General features: G+C 45.9%; 1 protein-coding gene across 6 annotated transcripts in view; it reads left to right on the top strand.

The window, feature by feature from the left end:
- Positions 1 to 15506, top strand: part of LOC141273167 (alpha-2-macroglobulin-like protein 1) — a 607283-nt gene that overhangs the window by 444288 nt on the left and 147489 nt on the right. The window contains exon 19 of one of the 6 annotated variants that reach the window (XM_073684624.1): positions 8786 to 8830. The exons of the other annotated variants lie outside the window; for them this stretch is intronic. Coding sequence (XP_073540725.1) covers positions 8786 to 8830 — 45 coding nt within the window. The remainder of the gene's footprint in view (positions 1 to 8785; positions 8831 to 15506) is intronic. 6 annotated transcript variants of the gene reach the window in all.

Here is a 15506-nt window from a genome sequence, read left to right as displayed (position 1 = left end):
TATAACCCCCAACGGGAGGGGTATGGCCTCAGGGCAGCCGACGTGGATGATGGGGGTAGCAGGAACCACTCAGAGACGATGCGGTGTAGTTCAGGGTCTTTACTGGTGACAAAGATAGACCCTCCCGGAGTACTGGCTAGCGGTCGGGGCCTGGTCAGTCCTTGAGCAGATGGGATCTCCCCTGGCCAGGCGGAGTTGTAGGCCTTCCCAACTAACTGTACTCTTCTGGCTACCTTGCTAGAGGCGGGTAAAAGTAGCCCACGTCCCTCAGTGTACCGTGTGGTGCTCACCCGTATGGCCGGTGACTCGGGGCCTTCTAATGGCTTCCGCTCCACGATGGCGGTGCTGGTCCCACGCGTGTGACCGTGCCTTCGGGTTTCTGGGCCAGGGGACCTGCAATCCCCTGCCGGTCGGTTTCTGCTGCTGGGTAGAGATTAGTCCCCACAGCCTCGGACTCCGGGTCCGGTAAGAAATCTTCTCAGTCAGGGCGAGCTCTGCAGCTGCCAGCCCCTGACTCCTTGTAGCACTGCTCCCACAGAGCTCCTGATGTTCTGTTCCTATATTTGCTTCTTTTCTCTGTCTCTACTTCTTCTCTACTCACTAACCCTGCATCAGCCCTAGGTTTATATAGGGGAAGTTCTTCCCCTCCCAGGACTGGGCAGGAGGTGTGGCATGCACAGGATCCCTGACCAAGAGACCTCCCACCTGCTCTCAGACGTAATATCTCTATCACTGTGGCAACCAGACCCCTGGGGTGTCACATATCCCTCCACTATATACAGATGTATCCTCCCACTATATACAGACGTATCCCCCCCACTATATACAGATGTATCCCCTGCACTATATACAGATGTATCCCCCGCACTATATACAGATGTATCCCCCGCACTATATACAGATGTATCCCCTGCACTATATATAGATGTATCCCCTGCACTATATACAGACGTATCCCCCGCACTATATACAGATGTATCCCCCGCACTATATACAGATGTATCCCCCGCACTATATACAGATGTATCCCCTGCACTATATACAGATGTATCCCCTGCACTATATATAGATGTATCCCCTGCACTATATACAGATGTATCCCCCGCACTATATACAGATGTATCCCCTGCACTATATACAGATGTATCCCCTGCACTATATACAGATGTATCCCCTGCACTATATACAGATGTATCCCCTGCACTATATACAGATGTATCCCCCGCACTATATACAGACGTATCCCCCCCACTATATACAGACATGTCCGCCCACTATATACAGACGTATCCCCTGCACTATATACAGATGTATCCCCCGCACTATATACAGATGTATCCCCTGCACTATATACAGATGTATCCCCCGCACTATATACAGATGTATCCCCTGCACTATATACAGATGTATCCCCCGCACTATATACAGATATATCCCCCCACTATATACAGATGTATCCCCTGCACTTTATATAGATGTATCCCCCCACTATATACAGATGTATCCCCCGCACTATATACAGATGTATCCCCTGCACTATATACAGATGTATCCCCCCACTATATACAGATGTATCCCCCCACTATATGCAGATGTATCCCCCCACTATATACAGATGTATCCCCTGCACTATATACAGATGTATCCCCTGCACTATATACAGATGTATCCCCCCACTATATACAGATGTATCCCCCCACTATTTACAGACGTCCCCCCACTATATACAGATGTATCCCCTGCACTATATGCAGATGTATCCCCCCACTATATACAGATGTATCCCCCCACTATATACAGATGTATCCCCCCACTATATGCAGATGTATCCCCCCACTATATACAGATGTATCCCCCCACTATTTACAGACGTCCCCCCAGTATATACAGATGTGTTTCCCCTGCACCTTCTGTATTAGTGATGAGCGAGTATGTTCTATTAACCCTTTCAGCGAGTATGCTCGGGCCGAGCTCCGAGTAGTTACAGCTGCTCAGTGATAAGGTTGAATCCCTCCCGTGTTCATGATTTGCGACTGTTCGACAGCTTTAATACATGTGTGCCTGTTTCTTTCGCATTCCTCACATGTAATAAAGCTGTCAAACAGTTACAAGTCATGCACACGGGAGTGATTCAAACATAACACTGAGCAGCTGTAACTACTCGGTGCTCGCCCGAGCATACTCGCCGAAAGGGTTAATAGAACGTACTCGCTCATCACTATTCTGTATATGTAGTTTTCGCTCTGACATTTCCTTTTCTTCGCCGTGTTTCGCCCTTTTCCGCTGCACCTCGGGTCTTTCTTCTTTCCTTTCGCTGCTGATGTTTTTACATTTAGTTTCTTGTCTTTTCCTTTTCTTCTTTCACAATCTGAATATTTATGGATTTTCCTGAGTTTGTTCGCTCTAATTATAAGAACAATTTGGATCCTCACTGTCAGGATTACAGCGTTCGGGATTGTTCACACACACTTTTTTCATATAGATTTCTTTGCTGAAAAATCCATGTTAAAAAAAAGGTTTCAATAATAAGTCTATGTTCATAGGTTGCGTTTTTTGCTGCAGATTTTTGTGCACCAAAACCCAGAGTTTGGCATGAAGCACGCTGCAGTAATCACATGCGTTTTTATGTCATTTTTGTGCATTTTTTTCCCATTTATTTGAATGGGTGAAAAACGCTGCAAAAACACTGAAAGGTCTGAGATGTCGCCGATTTCAAAAATCACCCGACAGCTCAAAAAACACACGGAAAAAAACAGCAGCATTGAGTGTGACCTGAGAGATGTCATTTACTTTGCTGCTACTGTAAGATGCAGATTTATTTCCACGCAGAAAGCCGCCCGGAAAAAACACTCCAAACAGCTGGAGTGTTAGCTGGGGTGTTAGCTGGGGTGTTAGCTGGGGTGTAAGCTGGAGTGTAAGCTGGAGTGTAAGCTGGAGTGTTAGCTGGAGTGTTAGCTGGGGTGTTAGCTGGGGTGTTAGCTGGAGTGTAAGCTGGAGTGTAAGCTAGAGTGTAAGCTGGAGTGTAAGCTGGAGTGTAAGCTGGAGTGTTAGCTGGAGTGTTAGCTGGGGTGTTAGCTGGAGTGTTAGCTGGAGTGTAAGCTGGAGTGTTAGCTGGAGTGTAAGCTGGAGTGTAAGCTGGAGTGTAAGCTGGAGTGTTAGCTGGGGTGTTAGCTGGGGTGTTAGCTGGAGTGTAAGCTGGAGTGTTAGCTGGAGTGTAAGCTGGAGTGTAAGCTGGAGTGTAAGCTGGAGTGTTAGCTGGGGTGTTAGCTGGAGTGTAAGCTGGAGTGTTAGCTGGAGTGTTAGCTGGAGTGTAAGCTGGAGTGTTAGCTGGAGTGTAAGCTGGAGTGTAAGCTGGGGTGTTAGCTGGAGTGTAAGCTGGAGTGTTAGCTGGAGTGTTAGCTGGGGTGTTAGCTGGAGTGTAAGCTGGAATGTAAACTGGAGTGTTAGCTGGAGTGTAAGCTGGAGTGTAAGCTGGAGTGTTAGCTGGAGTGTAAGCTGGAGTGTTAGCTGGAGTGTAAGCTGGAGTGTTAGCTGGAGTGTTAGCTGGGGTGTTAGCTGGAGTGTAAGCTGGGGTGTTAGCTGGAGTGTAAGCTGGAGTGTAAGCTGGAGTGTAAGCTGGAGTGTAAGCTGGGGTGTAAGCTGGAGTGTAAGCTGGGGTGTTAGCTGGAGTGTAAGCTGGAGTGTAAGCTGGAGTGTAAGCTGGAGTGTAAACTGGAGTGTTAGCTGGAGTGTAAGCTGGAGTGTTAGCTGGAGTGTTAGCTGGAGTGTAAGCTGGAGTGTAAGCTGGAGTGTTAGCTGGAGTGTAAGCTGGAGTGTAAGCTGGGGTGTTAGCTGGAGTGTAAGCTGGAGTGTTAGCTGGAGTGTAAGCTGGAGTGTTAGCTGGAGTGTTAGCTGGAGTGTAAGCTGGAGTGTAAGCTGGGGTGTTAGCTGGGGTGTTAGCTGGAGTGTAAGCTGGAGTGTAAGCTGGAGTGTAAGCTGGAGTGTTAGCTGGGGTGTTAGCTGGAGTGTAAGCTGGAGTGTAAGCTGGGGTGTTAGCTGGAGTGTTAGCTGGGGTGTTAGCTGGGGTGTTAGCTGGAGTGTTAGCTGGAGTGTAAGCTGGAGTGTTAGCTGGAGTGTTAGCTGGAGTGTAAGCTGGGGTGTTAGCTGGAGTGTAAGCTGGAGTGTTAGCTGGAGTGTTAGCTGGAGTGTAAGCTGGAGTGTTAGCTGGAGTGTTAGCTGGAGTGTAAGCTGGAGTGTAAGCTGGAGTGTTAGCTGGGGTGTTAGCTGGAGTGTAAGCTGGAGTGTAAGCTGGAGTGTAAGCTGGAGTGTTAGCTGGGGTGTTAGCTGGAGTGTAAGCTGGAGTGTAAGCTGGGGTGTTAGCTGGAGTGTTAGCTGGGGTGTTAGCTGGGGTGTTAGCTGGAGTGTTAGCTGGAGTGTTAGCTGGAGTGTAAGCTGGAGTGTTAGCTGGAGTGTAAGCTGGAGTGTTAGCTGGAGTGTTAGCTGGAGTGTAAGCTGGGGTGTTAGCTGGAGTGTAAGCTGGGGTGTTAGCTGGGGTGTTAGCTGGAGTGTTAGCCGGAGTGTAAGCCGGAGTGTAAGCCGGGGTGTAAGCCGGAGTGTAAGCCGGAGTGTTAGCCGGAGTGTAAGCCGGGGTGTAAGCCGGAGTGTAAGCTGGGGTGTAAGCCGGAGTGTAAGCCGGAGTGTAAGCTGGGGTGTAAGCCGGAGTGTAAGCCGGAGTGTTAGCCGGAGTGTAAGCCGGGGTGTAAGCCGGAGTGTAAGCCGGGGTGTAAGCCGGAGTGTTAGCCGGAGTGTTAGCCGGAGTGTTAGCCAGAGTGTAAGCCGGAGTGTTAGCCAGAGTGTAAGCTGGAGTGTAAGCTGGAGTGTTAGCTGGAGCATTAGCTGGAGTATTAGCTGGGCGTTTATTTCTGCCTCGGTTGCACAGCAGGGGCAGCGACCCCATGATAAAGGTGGGGGCCGCACAGGGGCAAATACTGATGATGATTACTAGCCCACCAAACATCTGTGGGGCGGCCGCACCCAGGCTTCATACGACGCTGTTCACACCATGATGTGAGATGCAGCTGTGTGCGGATAACAGCCTATTACCAGCGCCCCTACTATTACATCAGGCTGCCTATACCATATCTGCACCTACAGCCATCATCTTTTTTTAGTTATTTCTTTTAACCCCTTAACGGTTTCCAAATACTGAAATGGTTAAAAAAAAAGTGACAGACGACTGAGCGCGCACAGATTGTCATTTCTTCATTACTCTGCATTAAGTTCCTTTCTTTTTTTGCGGATCATTTGTGGAGATTACGGGCAGAATCCGCCTGAAAGAGCGGTAATGTGCTCAGTCTGCACCGCCGCGGCTTCTGGAGGAGCTGTCTGTCTTCTGCTGGAGTTTTCAGGAGGTTTTTCCGCTGTTTATTCTGAGTTTATTTTTTCTGATGAGTTTTTTGCAGCCTTTTGATCGGACGGTTCCTAGTTTGTAGGGTTTTCCATCAGGAGAAGCATTAAAGACGTGACCTGCGCTTCCTCCTTTCTCCCATCAGGCGTTTTTAAAATCCTAAAGGATTTCCTGAGCTGCAGGCTTTCAGTATCAGAGCAGACGTTCCCTCCGGTGGACACTTTAGCATTAGAGCAGAGATTGTTCAGTAGTAGACAACCCCTGTAAGATGTGGCCGAGAGGTGAGGAGCTTCTTTCTCAGGAAAAGGTTTGGTCAATATCTAATTTCTCAACTTTTTTTTTTTTGCTCCTTAATGTTTTTATTGAAATGTCACCAATTTTCACCTCATACAGCGTTGGGTGGACATAGTGGACTGTAAAGCTTTGGATCTCTACAGTTCTCAGACTTCTAGTTGAATAGAATCGTCTCATTTTCTGCTGGATTCACATTGATGGTTCTCTTAAGGTCCTTAGTTCTCCGGAGCACTGTCGTTTCTCCGGGTTCTGCAGTGTCTTCAGGCCGTCTGGATTCTCCAATGGTCTCTTCTATGGTTTCAACCAGATTCTACAGTCTCTCTGTGCTCAGTGGTGTCTCTATGTTTTCTGACGCCTCTGTTGTTTTTCTATGCTCTGTGTTTTCTCTGGGTTTTCTGGTCTCCTTGGTCTCCGTTGACTCCCTGGGCTATGTATTTTTTCTGTATTTTGTGGTTTCTTCTGGCTCTTTGGATGTCTCCAAGATCTTTGGTCTCCATGGAATTTATGGCTTCTATGATCGATGTGTGCACTCTAGATTCTATGCTGCCACTGGGGTCTTTGGTCTCTCAGGTATTTGGAATTTTTCTGAATTTTGTGATCTCTCTAGACTCCGTGAAGAATCTAGAGTCTATCGTCTTTCTAGGGTATGTGGTTTCTCCAGGGTCTGCAGTTATTCTGGGCTCTGTGGATGCTTTGGGCTCTAGGATATCTCCAGGCTCTGTGGTCTGTTTAGACTATATATTTTCTCTGTACTGTGTGGTCTCCCCAGTCTCATGCATCTCTCCACACTTTGTAGTTTCCATAGACTCTGTGGTCTCCCCGGGCTCTGTGGTCTCCCTGGGCTCAGTGATTTCCTTAGATTTAGTTTCCTAGGTTCACTCTGGGCTCTGTGGTCTTTCCAGGCTCTGTGGTCTTCCTGAGTTATGTGGTCTTCCCAGGCTCTTGGGTATCTATAGGCTTGAGGTTCACTCTGGGCTCTGTGGTCTACTTGAGTTATGTGGTCTTCCCAGGCTCTTGGGTATCTATAGGCTTGAGGTTCACTCTGGGCTCTGTGATCTCCCTGGGCTCTGTGCTTTCCTTAGGTTTAGTTTCCTTGGTTCATTCTGGGCTCTGTGGTCTTCCTGAGTTATGTGGTCTTCCCAGGCTCTTGGGTATCTATAGGCTTGAGGTTCACTCTGGGCTCTGTGGTCTTCTTTAGTTATGTGGTCTTCCCAGGCTCTTGGGTATCTATAGGCTTGAGGTTCACTCTGGGCTCTGTGGTCTCCCTGGGCTCTGTGGTTTCCTTAGGTTTAGTTTCCTTGGTTCACTTTGGGCTCTGTGGTCTTCCTGAGTTATGTGGTCTTCCCAGGCTCTTGGGTATCTATAGGCTTGAGGTTCACTCTGGGCTCTGTGGTCTCCCTGGGCTCTGTGGTTTCCTTAAGTTTAGTTTCCTTGGTTCACTCTGGGCTCTGTGGTCTTCCTGAGTTATGTGTTCTTCCCAGGCTCTTGGGTATCTATAGGCTTGAGGTTCACTCTGGGCTCTGTGGTCTTCTTTAGTTAAGTGGTCTTCCCAGGCTCTTGGGTATCTATAGGCTTGAGGTTCACTCTGGGCTCTGTGGTCTCCCTGGGCTCTGTGGTTTCCTTAGGTTTAGTTTCCTTGGTTCACTCTGGGCTCTGTGGTCTTCCTGAGTTATGTGGTCTTCCCAGGCTCGTGGGTATCAATAGGCTTGAGGTTCACTCTGGGCTCTGTGGTCTTCCTGAGTTATGTGGTCTTCCCAGGCTCTTGGGTATCTATAGGCTTGAGGTTCACTCTGGGCTCTGTGGTCTCCCTGGGCTCTGTGGTTTCCTTAGGTTTAGTTTCCTTGGTTCACTCTGGGCTCTGTGGTCTTCCTGAGTTATGTGGTCTTCCCAGGCTCTTGGGTATCTATAGGCTTGAGGTTCACTCTGGGCTCTGTGGTCTCCCTGGGCTCTGTGGTTTCCTTAGGTTTAGTTTCCTTGGTTCACTCTGGGCTCTGTGGTCTTCCAGAGTTATGTGGTCTTCCCAGGCTCGTGGGTATCTATAGGCTTGAGGTTCACTCTGGGTTCTATGGTCTCTTTAGGATTTGTGATCAAGCAAAGCCTGAGAAATCAGCCTTGATTGCTGCAGTTCATCCCGTGCATTTGGAGCTGGCTTAGTCTATTGATCTTGGTTTCATCTGTTGAGACTTTTTTTTAATAAGAAGCTACTGGTCACCAACTTCCTTCCACAGATTTCTTTCTATATTTGTCCTCCTTCTGTAACCTTTTGGTCCCTGACTGTTCTGTGTCTGAAGCCATTCTACTCCACATTCTCCTTCATATTCTTCCCACATGTGACATTTTGTACAAATCCTCCATTTTTCTTGGAAGCCAAAGTATTCACATTTCTTTGTCAACACTGGAAACTGTCCCACAAGTAAGTCCAGGTGACACCTACACACCTTCACATTGGGTACAAACATTGTACAACCCTATCATCAAGATTCCCCAGTTATGATATATTTTCTGGGACAGGCCCTGCCGATCAAAGTTCAATTAACCTAGCATTGGAGCAGGAGTATAAGAGGCTTCCATGTTGTGGTGGGATGCAGATGGACCATACCCTGGATGTGGAGATGAACATACCGCAGAACTATATGGATCTTCTCAAATTTGCTCTGGATGAAAAATGATGTAGACCTGATTCCTGGAGTAAAAACTGAAGACTTCTCCAAATGTTGGACTCTTGTGGATATCGCCAGGTACAGACCACCACAGTGTAGAGGAGACCTTTCTCATTGACAGAGCTGTCACTACTAATATCACAGAGGAAATTCATTACGGGTCTTGAATAGTCGAGACAACATTTCAAAGTTGCCAAAAATTCTCAACATTCAGAAAAATAAAATATTCAGAAGAACACCATTGCTTTTAGAAGCTGTGATGATTCCTCCAGCCGCCCACCGAACGAAGGACTTTACATCCCATGTCATCACTCCTTGCTCTCTTCTCCAATATTCTAGTCCATTGTCGTCGGGATAATCCAGTTTTTACTATTTACTGAAGTTTGTGTTATATCTAGAACGTCTGCATCGTCCATGATGTCTGAACTATGTGACTTTTTTGTAGGTTATGAGATGTTTTATGACCAGGAGTATGATATGCCTTTAGCAGGTAAGTGTTAGATTCACTGGTATACGGTGATTTTGGTGCCAACGATTTCTGAACGATTTTATATGACGCTTATGTCGCTGATTTAAGAATGCGGCTTTGGTTTTGCGAGATTTGCTCTAGTTCTCTAGTGTCTGAGATATTTAATAGTTAATTAATTACAGTAGAATTCTGGCTTTTATAGCATTGTAATATCAAATAATTCTATGGGATATCTCATTAACTAAGACACTAAAGAGTCAAAAGACCAAAAGCTATTGCATCCGTAATCCCACACAAGTGACATTAGGAGAATCCATTATTTTCATGGATGAATTATCTCAAAAACTAGAAGCAATTCAGCAAAAGTCATGGGATTTTTGAATTCAGCAAAAAGCCCTAAATCCATTCAAAAAACCTTGGCACCTGGAAAGGTTTTATTTTATTTTTTGCAGACCTGTGTTATTATCATCTTGTGCATATTTCCACGGTCACTGGACAGTTCACACCCTCTCATTCCCTTAAAATGATGTCCATGTGTCCTGGTCTGTGTCCTTATCAACCATTGATAGAAGGTTTTGCGATCAAAGTTCATATACACAAATACTATGGGCACTGGTTCATTTCCAGGCCAAGCCTTAAAGAAGTTGCCCATTCTCAAAAGAAAAGTCTGCAGTCACTCAATGTGACTGCGGACTGCCGAATCACTGTCACAATTTCTGGTCAAGGTGCAAATATCAAGGTGTTTGGAAGAAGGTGAATTTTTTAGAGATCTGATTAAGGTTCACTGGTTGAAAAGAACTGGTGAGGGTGCACTGATTGAGAATGACCTGGTGAGGGTGCACTGATTGAGAATGACCTGGTGAGGGTGCACTTACTGAAAATTACCTGGTGAGGGTGCACTGGTTGAGTAAGACTGATCTGGTAAAGGTAGACTGATTGGGAAGACCTGGAGAGGGTGAACTGATTGAGAAGGCCTGGTGAAGGTGGACTGTGAAGACCCAGGGTCTTCCGTGGGCATAATACTACTCAACAACACAGGGTGAGGGTAAAACAGTGTGGCAATACTTTATTGATCCACCAAACTGACAATAAACAGGTAGAACAGTCCCAGAAAATACCCAAGATGGTACAACATTACACAGTTTCACTCGTTGGCCCGCCAGGAATAAAGTAACTGCGATTTCTGGGCTTCCAAGGCCGACTATCCCCACCAGTGGCACCCCGCTTTTGGCGGGCCCCCAAAGAGAGAAGGTAGCGACAAGTTAGGAAACGAGCCGAGAGCAGTGAAGTCTTGGGCCAGGTAACCTGATTGTCCCAACCTGGATTCTTCAAGATGTCTCTGAGGGTTCAGCAATGGTCAATGGAGCCGATCTGTATTCCTCCAGCTGGGGCCAAAGTCGCCTAAGTTCACATGCTGTAGAATGACCCAGAATAGAGGCAAATATCCTCTTTTTATATCATTCACAGGTCAAGGGTCAAGTATGAAGGAGCTCATGACTCATTGTTTGAGCATTTAATCAACTTGCATAGTTTGTCCTCCATTGCTCAGCAAATCAACAACTCCCTGGGCTGGTATAATACGTAATCAGCATATTTTTTTTTTAATCTTCTGGATGAGCGCTGTCTTTCTTATATATTGGAAGCTGTAGAGACGCATCATGGTAACATGGCCCTATCATCTTCTCCTGATGCTCTCGGATGTTTTGGCTGACATGGTTACAGCTCACCTTTGGATTATATATGACGCCAGTGTCTCCTGATGATGTGTGAAGGGTCTTGATTTCCTTGTGACCACTATTTCATTCTATACACCCTATTAATTCCCAGTAATCTGTGATTACCAGCCTCAGGATTTCCACACTTCTCATACACCGCGTTCCAAATTATTAGGCAAATGTTGTTATTTTCCTCTGATTTTCCTGGACGCAGATGAGTCGTATAACGTCCAACCATCGATCGTTACAGGATAAATCACATTTTTTGGACAAGTCTCCCAATGAGAACAGGATTTATGTCAAAACTAAAAAAACAACTCAAAATGCAGCAAATTCTTCTGCAGAACAAGAGTCCAGACATCTTATAGGCTGTAAAGATCTGAGATCGGTGATCTGTGGGATCTGCGGCATTAAGACGTCACATTCACTGACATCAGAAGCTTTTCCATCAGAAACCTCCTCACAGGCCGAGGTCCATGTAACATCGGAGCTTCTGGGACGTCTCCTCCACAATTCTCCTCCATTGATCTTGGGAGTTTTTGGAGACTTTCTTGGTTGAATTTCTTTGCCTTGTGTCAGAATCGCCCCCAGAGCTGCTGTTCTGATGTGATCGGCCTCCCACCCTCATAGATCTTCTGCTGAGGATTCTCCGAAGGTTCTCAATATACTGAGGTCAGGGGAGGGTGGTTTCTGCACCAGGAGTTTCTCTCCTTTTATGCCCATAGCTGCCAATGACTCGGAGGTTTCTTTGCAGCATGAGATGGGACATTGTCAGTATTAAGATGATTTTGCGGCGGACGGCACAATTCTTTTTTTTTGCACCATGCAAGAAAGTGATCAATCAGAAACTATATAACTTCCAAAGTCATTTTACACTTTCAGGGCCCTAAAGGGCCGACCAGCTCTCTCCATGATTCTGGCCCAGTACATGACTCCGCCACCTCCTTACTGACATCACAGCCTTGTTGGGACACGGTGGCCATCCAAAACCATCCACTAATCCATCCATCTGCACCATCCAGAGTTGCACGGCATCATCAGTAAACATGGCATGTATTTCGAGGCCACTACAGCCGTCTTTGCTTGTGAACGCTATTTAGGGGCAGCTGAATAGTAGGTTTATGCACAACTGTCACCCCTGGGGAATCCTACACCTCAAGGACCGCGGACACTAGAAGTTCCAGCAAATTCATATATCTGTTTACTGTTTGTAATGGGATTTTACCAGCTCTGTCTTAATCCGATGACGTTGTCTGGCAGAAACCTTCCTCATTATGCCTTTGTCTGCAGAAACCTTCCTCATTGTGCCGTTATCTGCAGGAACCTTCCTCATTGTGCCTGTATCTGCAGGAACCTTCCTCATTGTGCTGTTATCTGCAGGAACCTTCCTCATTGTGCTGTTATCTGCAGGAACCTTCCTCATTCTGCCTCTGTCTGCCGGAACTTTCCTCATTATGTCTTTATCTGCACAAACCCGTTTGTGCTTTGTATCAGCCACAAATCTCTTCACAGTGTAACGATTACCCTTATGGTCCCATGAAATATCTAATGTTTTCACACCTTGTCCGAGGCATTGCACTATATGGGACACTTTTCAGTTTCAGAGGTAAACCGCAGATATGTCAGAGCTATGGTTGTCAGCACAGGTAATCAGCAGATATGTCAGAGCTATGGTTGTCAGCAACAGTAATCAGCAGATGTGTCAGAGCTATGGTTGTCAGCAACGGTAATCAGCAGATATGTCAGAGCTATGGTTGTCAGCAGCAGTAATCAGCAGATATGTCGGAGCTATGGTTGTCAGCACCAGTAATCAGCAGATATGTCAGAGCCATGGTTGTCAGCAGTGGTAATCAGCAGATATGTCCGAGCCATGGTTGTCAGCAGCAGTAATCAGCAGATATGTCGGAGCTATGGTTGTCAGCAGTGGTAATCAACAGATATGACAGAGCCATGGTTGTCAGCAGCGGTAATCAGTAGATATGTCAGAGCTATGGTTGTCAGCACTAATCAGCAGATATTTCAGAGTCATGGTTGCCAGCAGCGATAATCAGCAGATATATCAGACCCATGGTTGTCAGCAGCAGTAATCGGCAGATATGTCGGAGCTATGGTTGTCAGCAGCAGTAATCAGCAAATATGTCGAAGCCATGGTTGTCAGCAGCAGTAATCAGCAGATATGTCGGAGCTATGATTGTCAGCAGCAGTAATCAGCAGAAATGTCAGAGCTATGATTGTCAGCACCAGTAATCAGCAGATATGTCAGAGCCATGGTTGTCAGCAGCAGTAATCAGCAGAAATGTCATTGCCGTAGTTGTCAGCAGTGGTAATAAGAGTGACCCCGGGACTCACACTGATCAGTAAAAGGGAATGCCGCTCCTGCCCCTTGTTATAAAGTGATACTTTCAGTGTTATGTTCTGTGATCCTCTGCAGCATTGTCCTCTGCAGCATTGTCCTCTGCAGCATTGTCCTCTGCAGCATTGTCCTCTGCAGCATCGTCCTCTGCAGCATCGTCCTCTGCAGCATCGTCCTCTGCAGCATCGTCCTCTGCAGCATCGTCCTCTGCAGCATTGTCCTCTGCAGCATTATCCTCTGCAGCATTGTCCTCTGCGATGCACCAGTGTCTCACTCTATGTGCTCTATTTTATTCTCTTAGATACAGTATTCTGTTCTCTTAGATACAGTATCGTATTCTTTTAGATACAGTATTCTATTCTCATCGATCCTTTCATATTTTCCTACTGTCAGGGAAATATTGAGGAATATTGAAAATGTCATTCCATATTTCCCTGACCCAGATATTGACCATTCTTCCCTTTCTGCTCATCATAAAACCCCCAATTAACACAGTCATGAGGGAGGCCTTACACAAACAAATGCCAGCCATGAAGTGTTACAAGCTAACTAAAATGCAAATGTATTTCCTCTTAACACAGACCTGAGATAGATTGACACCTTCTCCCAGGCCAGAGTTTTGAGGAAAGAGGAAATGGTTCCTTAAGTTCAAAGGCACTCACAAACAATTCCCAGCCACCAGCCATAGCCACATCGACTCCGATATGAAGTATGAAATATTGTGAGTTCCATACATCCGGCAATAACGGGACCCAAATTTTTAGAGGTAAAATCAGCGAGGGAATGATAGGGATTTTTTTTCTGCCGCTGAAAAATTCTGCATAGAGCTGTAGCGCAAAAAACACCAGAAAAGCAGACTGCAGCTATGTGATGTGTGGTCTCTAACTGAAGATAAAATCATAAGTGAAAAAATGGCATAGTTTTCACGCTTCTGTGATCAACGAGCGATGAGTTATCGCAGAAGTTAGCGATTTTAATAAAAAATGTACAGGCTGGACACCGGCCCACATGATGTCACCACAGGGGGCGTGTGGGTAAATCTCCCCTTAGGTGTAAGAGAACCCATGGACATTAGAGGAGCACTCATTGCCAGGGGGGTATAATGATTATAAGCAACGGGTCCTATTTGATAACAGCATAATCCAACTGGGGAGCCCCTCCTCCACCTCTATTGAATCGTCTCCACTATCGTATTGTGTAAGTTTTTCTTATTTTATCCTGTTTATTTTATGTAACTGCGTATGTATTTTAATGTCTCCTTTGTAACATCCTAGTATATATTTTTTGTTTAACACTGCCTTCCTTTAGGATTAATTATAAAATTTAATAGTTCTGTTTCTATGGTCCTGTAATCGTTCCCTCCCCCGAAGCCATATACACTACCAAAACGCAAGCGTCCGGCCAGTCCTGTATTATATTTCAAACTCGGCCGGTGGTGGCAGAGAAGAGTAATAATAATCGGGCTATCGTGAAGCTGACAGTGACCGTACAGAGGGCGTAAAAACACGTATTGAATGCTTTGGAACCTAGAGGCGTGATGCCATACGCTCACTGGTCGCTTGCTGATATCCACGCAGCGAGTAGTCTAGATCGCGTGCTCGCGATTCCGAACAAAATACTGACAGCGTGACGGCAACGGCGAGATTTCGCGTGATTCCCCCGGTGTCGTCCCTGTGGTGATCCCTGACACCTACAATGCACTATTATACCTTTTAGGTAAATTACTATATTTTCTTATCACACCCTTTTTCACTTACATTCACTATTCTTGTTCTCTTACCTACTCTGAAGGGATTGTACAACTGTCAGGACATTTTTTTTTACCTAAATACAAGTATTTGGGGCTGAAAATAATTTTTGCGCTTAGTTTTCATTCCAGCTTTCTAACCATCTGCCTTGTAGAGCCGCTGTGCCGCTAGGCTGCTCTCAGAATGAGTGAACTGTGGATCCATCAATCAGCTTGTTCTGACCAGAGTTTGGATCTCTTGCATCTGTCTTTTTCTGAGCTCCTCACACATGATTTATGACCACAGACAACATCAAGGTAGAAGGTACAGGGAAGCAAGGAACCTGGAGAGGCACAATGGAGCTCTTCAATTAAATGATATTTTTATTAAATGCAATGTAAAAAAAACTGCAAAAAGCCCCAGGAAGTGGAGTCTTCACCCTCTGCGCTACAATCTCTGACTATAGGTACACTCTATACAGACGTATCCCCCCACTATATACAGACGTATCCCCCCACTATATACAGACGTATCCCCCCACTCTATACAGACGTATCCCCGCACTATATACAGACGTATCCCCCTCACTATATACAGACGTATCCCCCTCACTATATACAGACGTATCCCCCCACTATATACAGACGTATCCCCCCACGTAGCCCAATTAATATTATTCTCTGTCACCACCATCCAGATTTGAAATATAATACAGGCCTGGGCGGACGCCTGCGCTTTGGCAGCGTATATGGCTTCAGGGAAGGGAATGATTACAGGACAAAAGAAACAGAACTATTCAATTTTATGTTTAATCCAAAAGGGAGGAAGTGTTTAAGAAAAATATACAAGATTTTACAAAGGAGACATTTACAATACAGAATATACAGTTACACAAAATAATA

The sequence above is a fragment of the Phyllobates terribilis genome, unplaced genomic scaffold, assembly GCF_046119375.1.
Source record: "Phyllobates terribilis strain yellow unplaced genomic scaffold, ASM4611937v1 Scaffold_5__5_contigs__length_657084704, whole genome shotgun sequence".
Taxonomy (NCBI): Eukaryota; Metazoa; Chordata; class Amphibia; order Anura; family Dendrobatidae; genus Phyllobates; species Phyllobates terribilis.
Note: the sequence above shows the minus strand (reverse complement) of the source record. Positions and strands in the feature narration are given on the sequence as shown.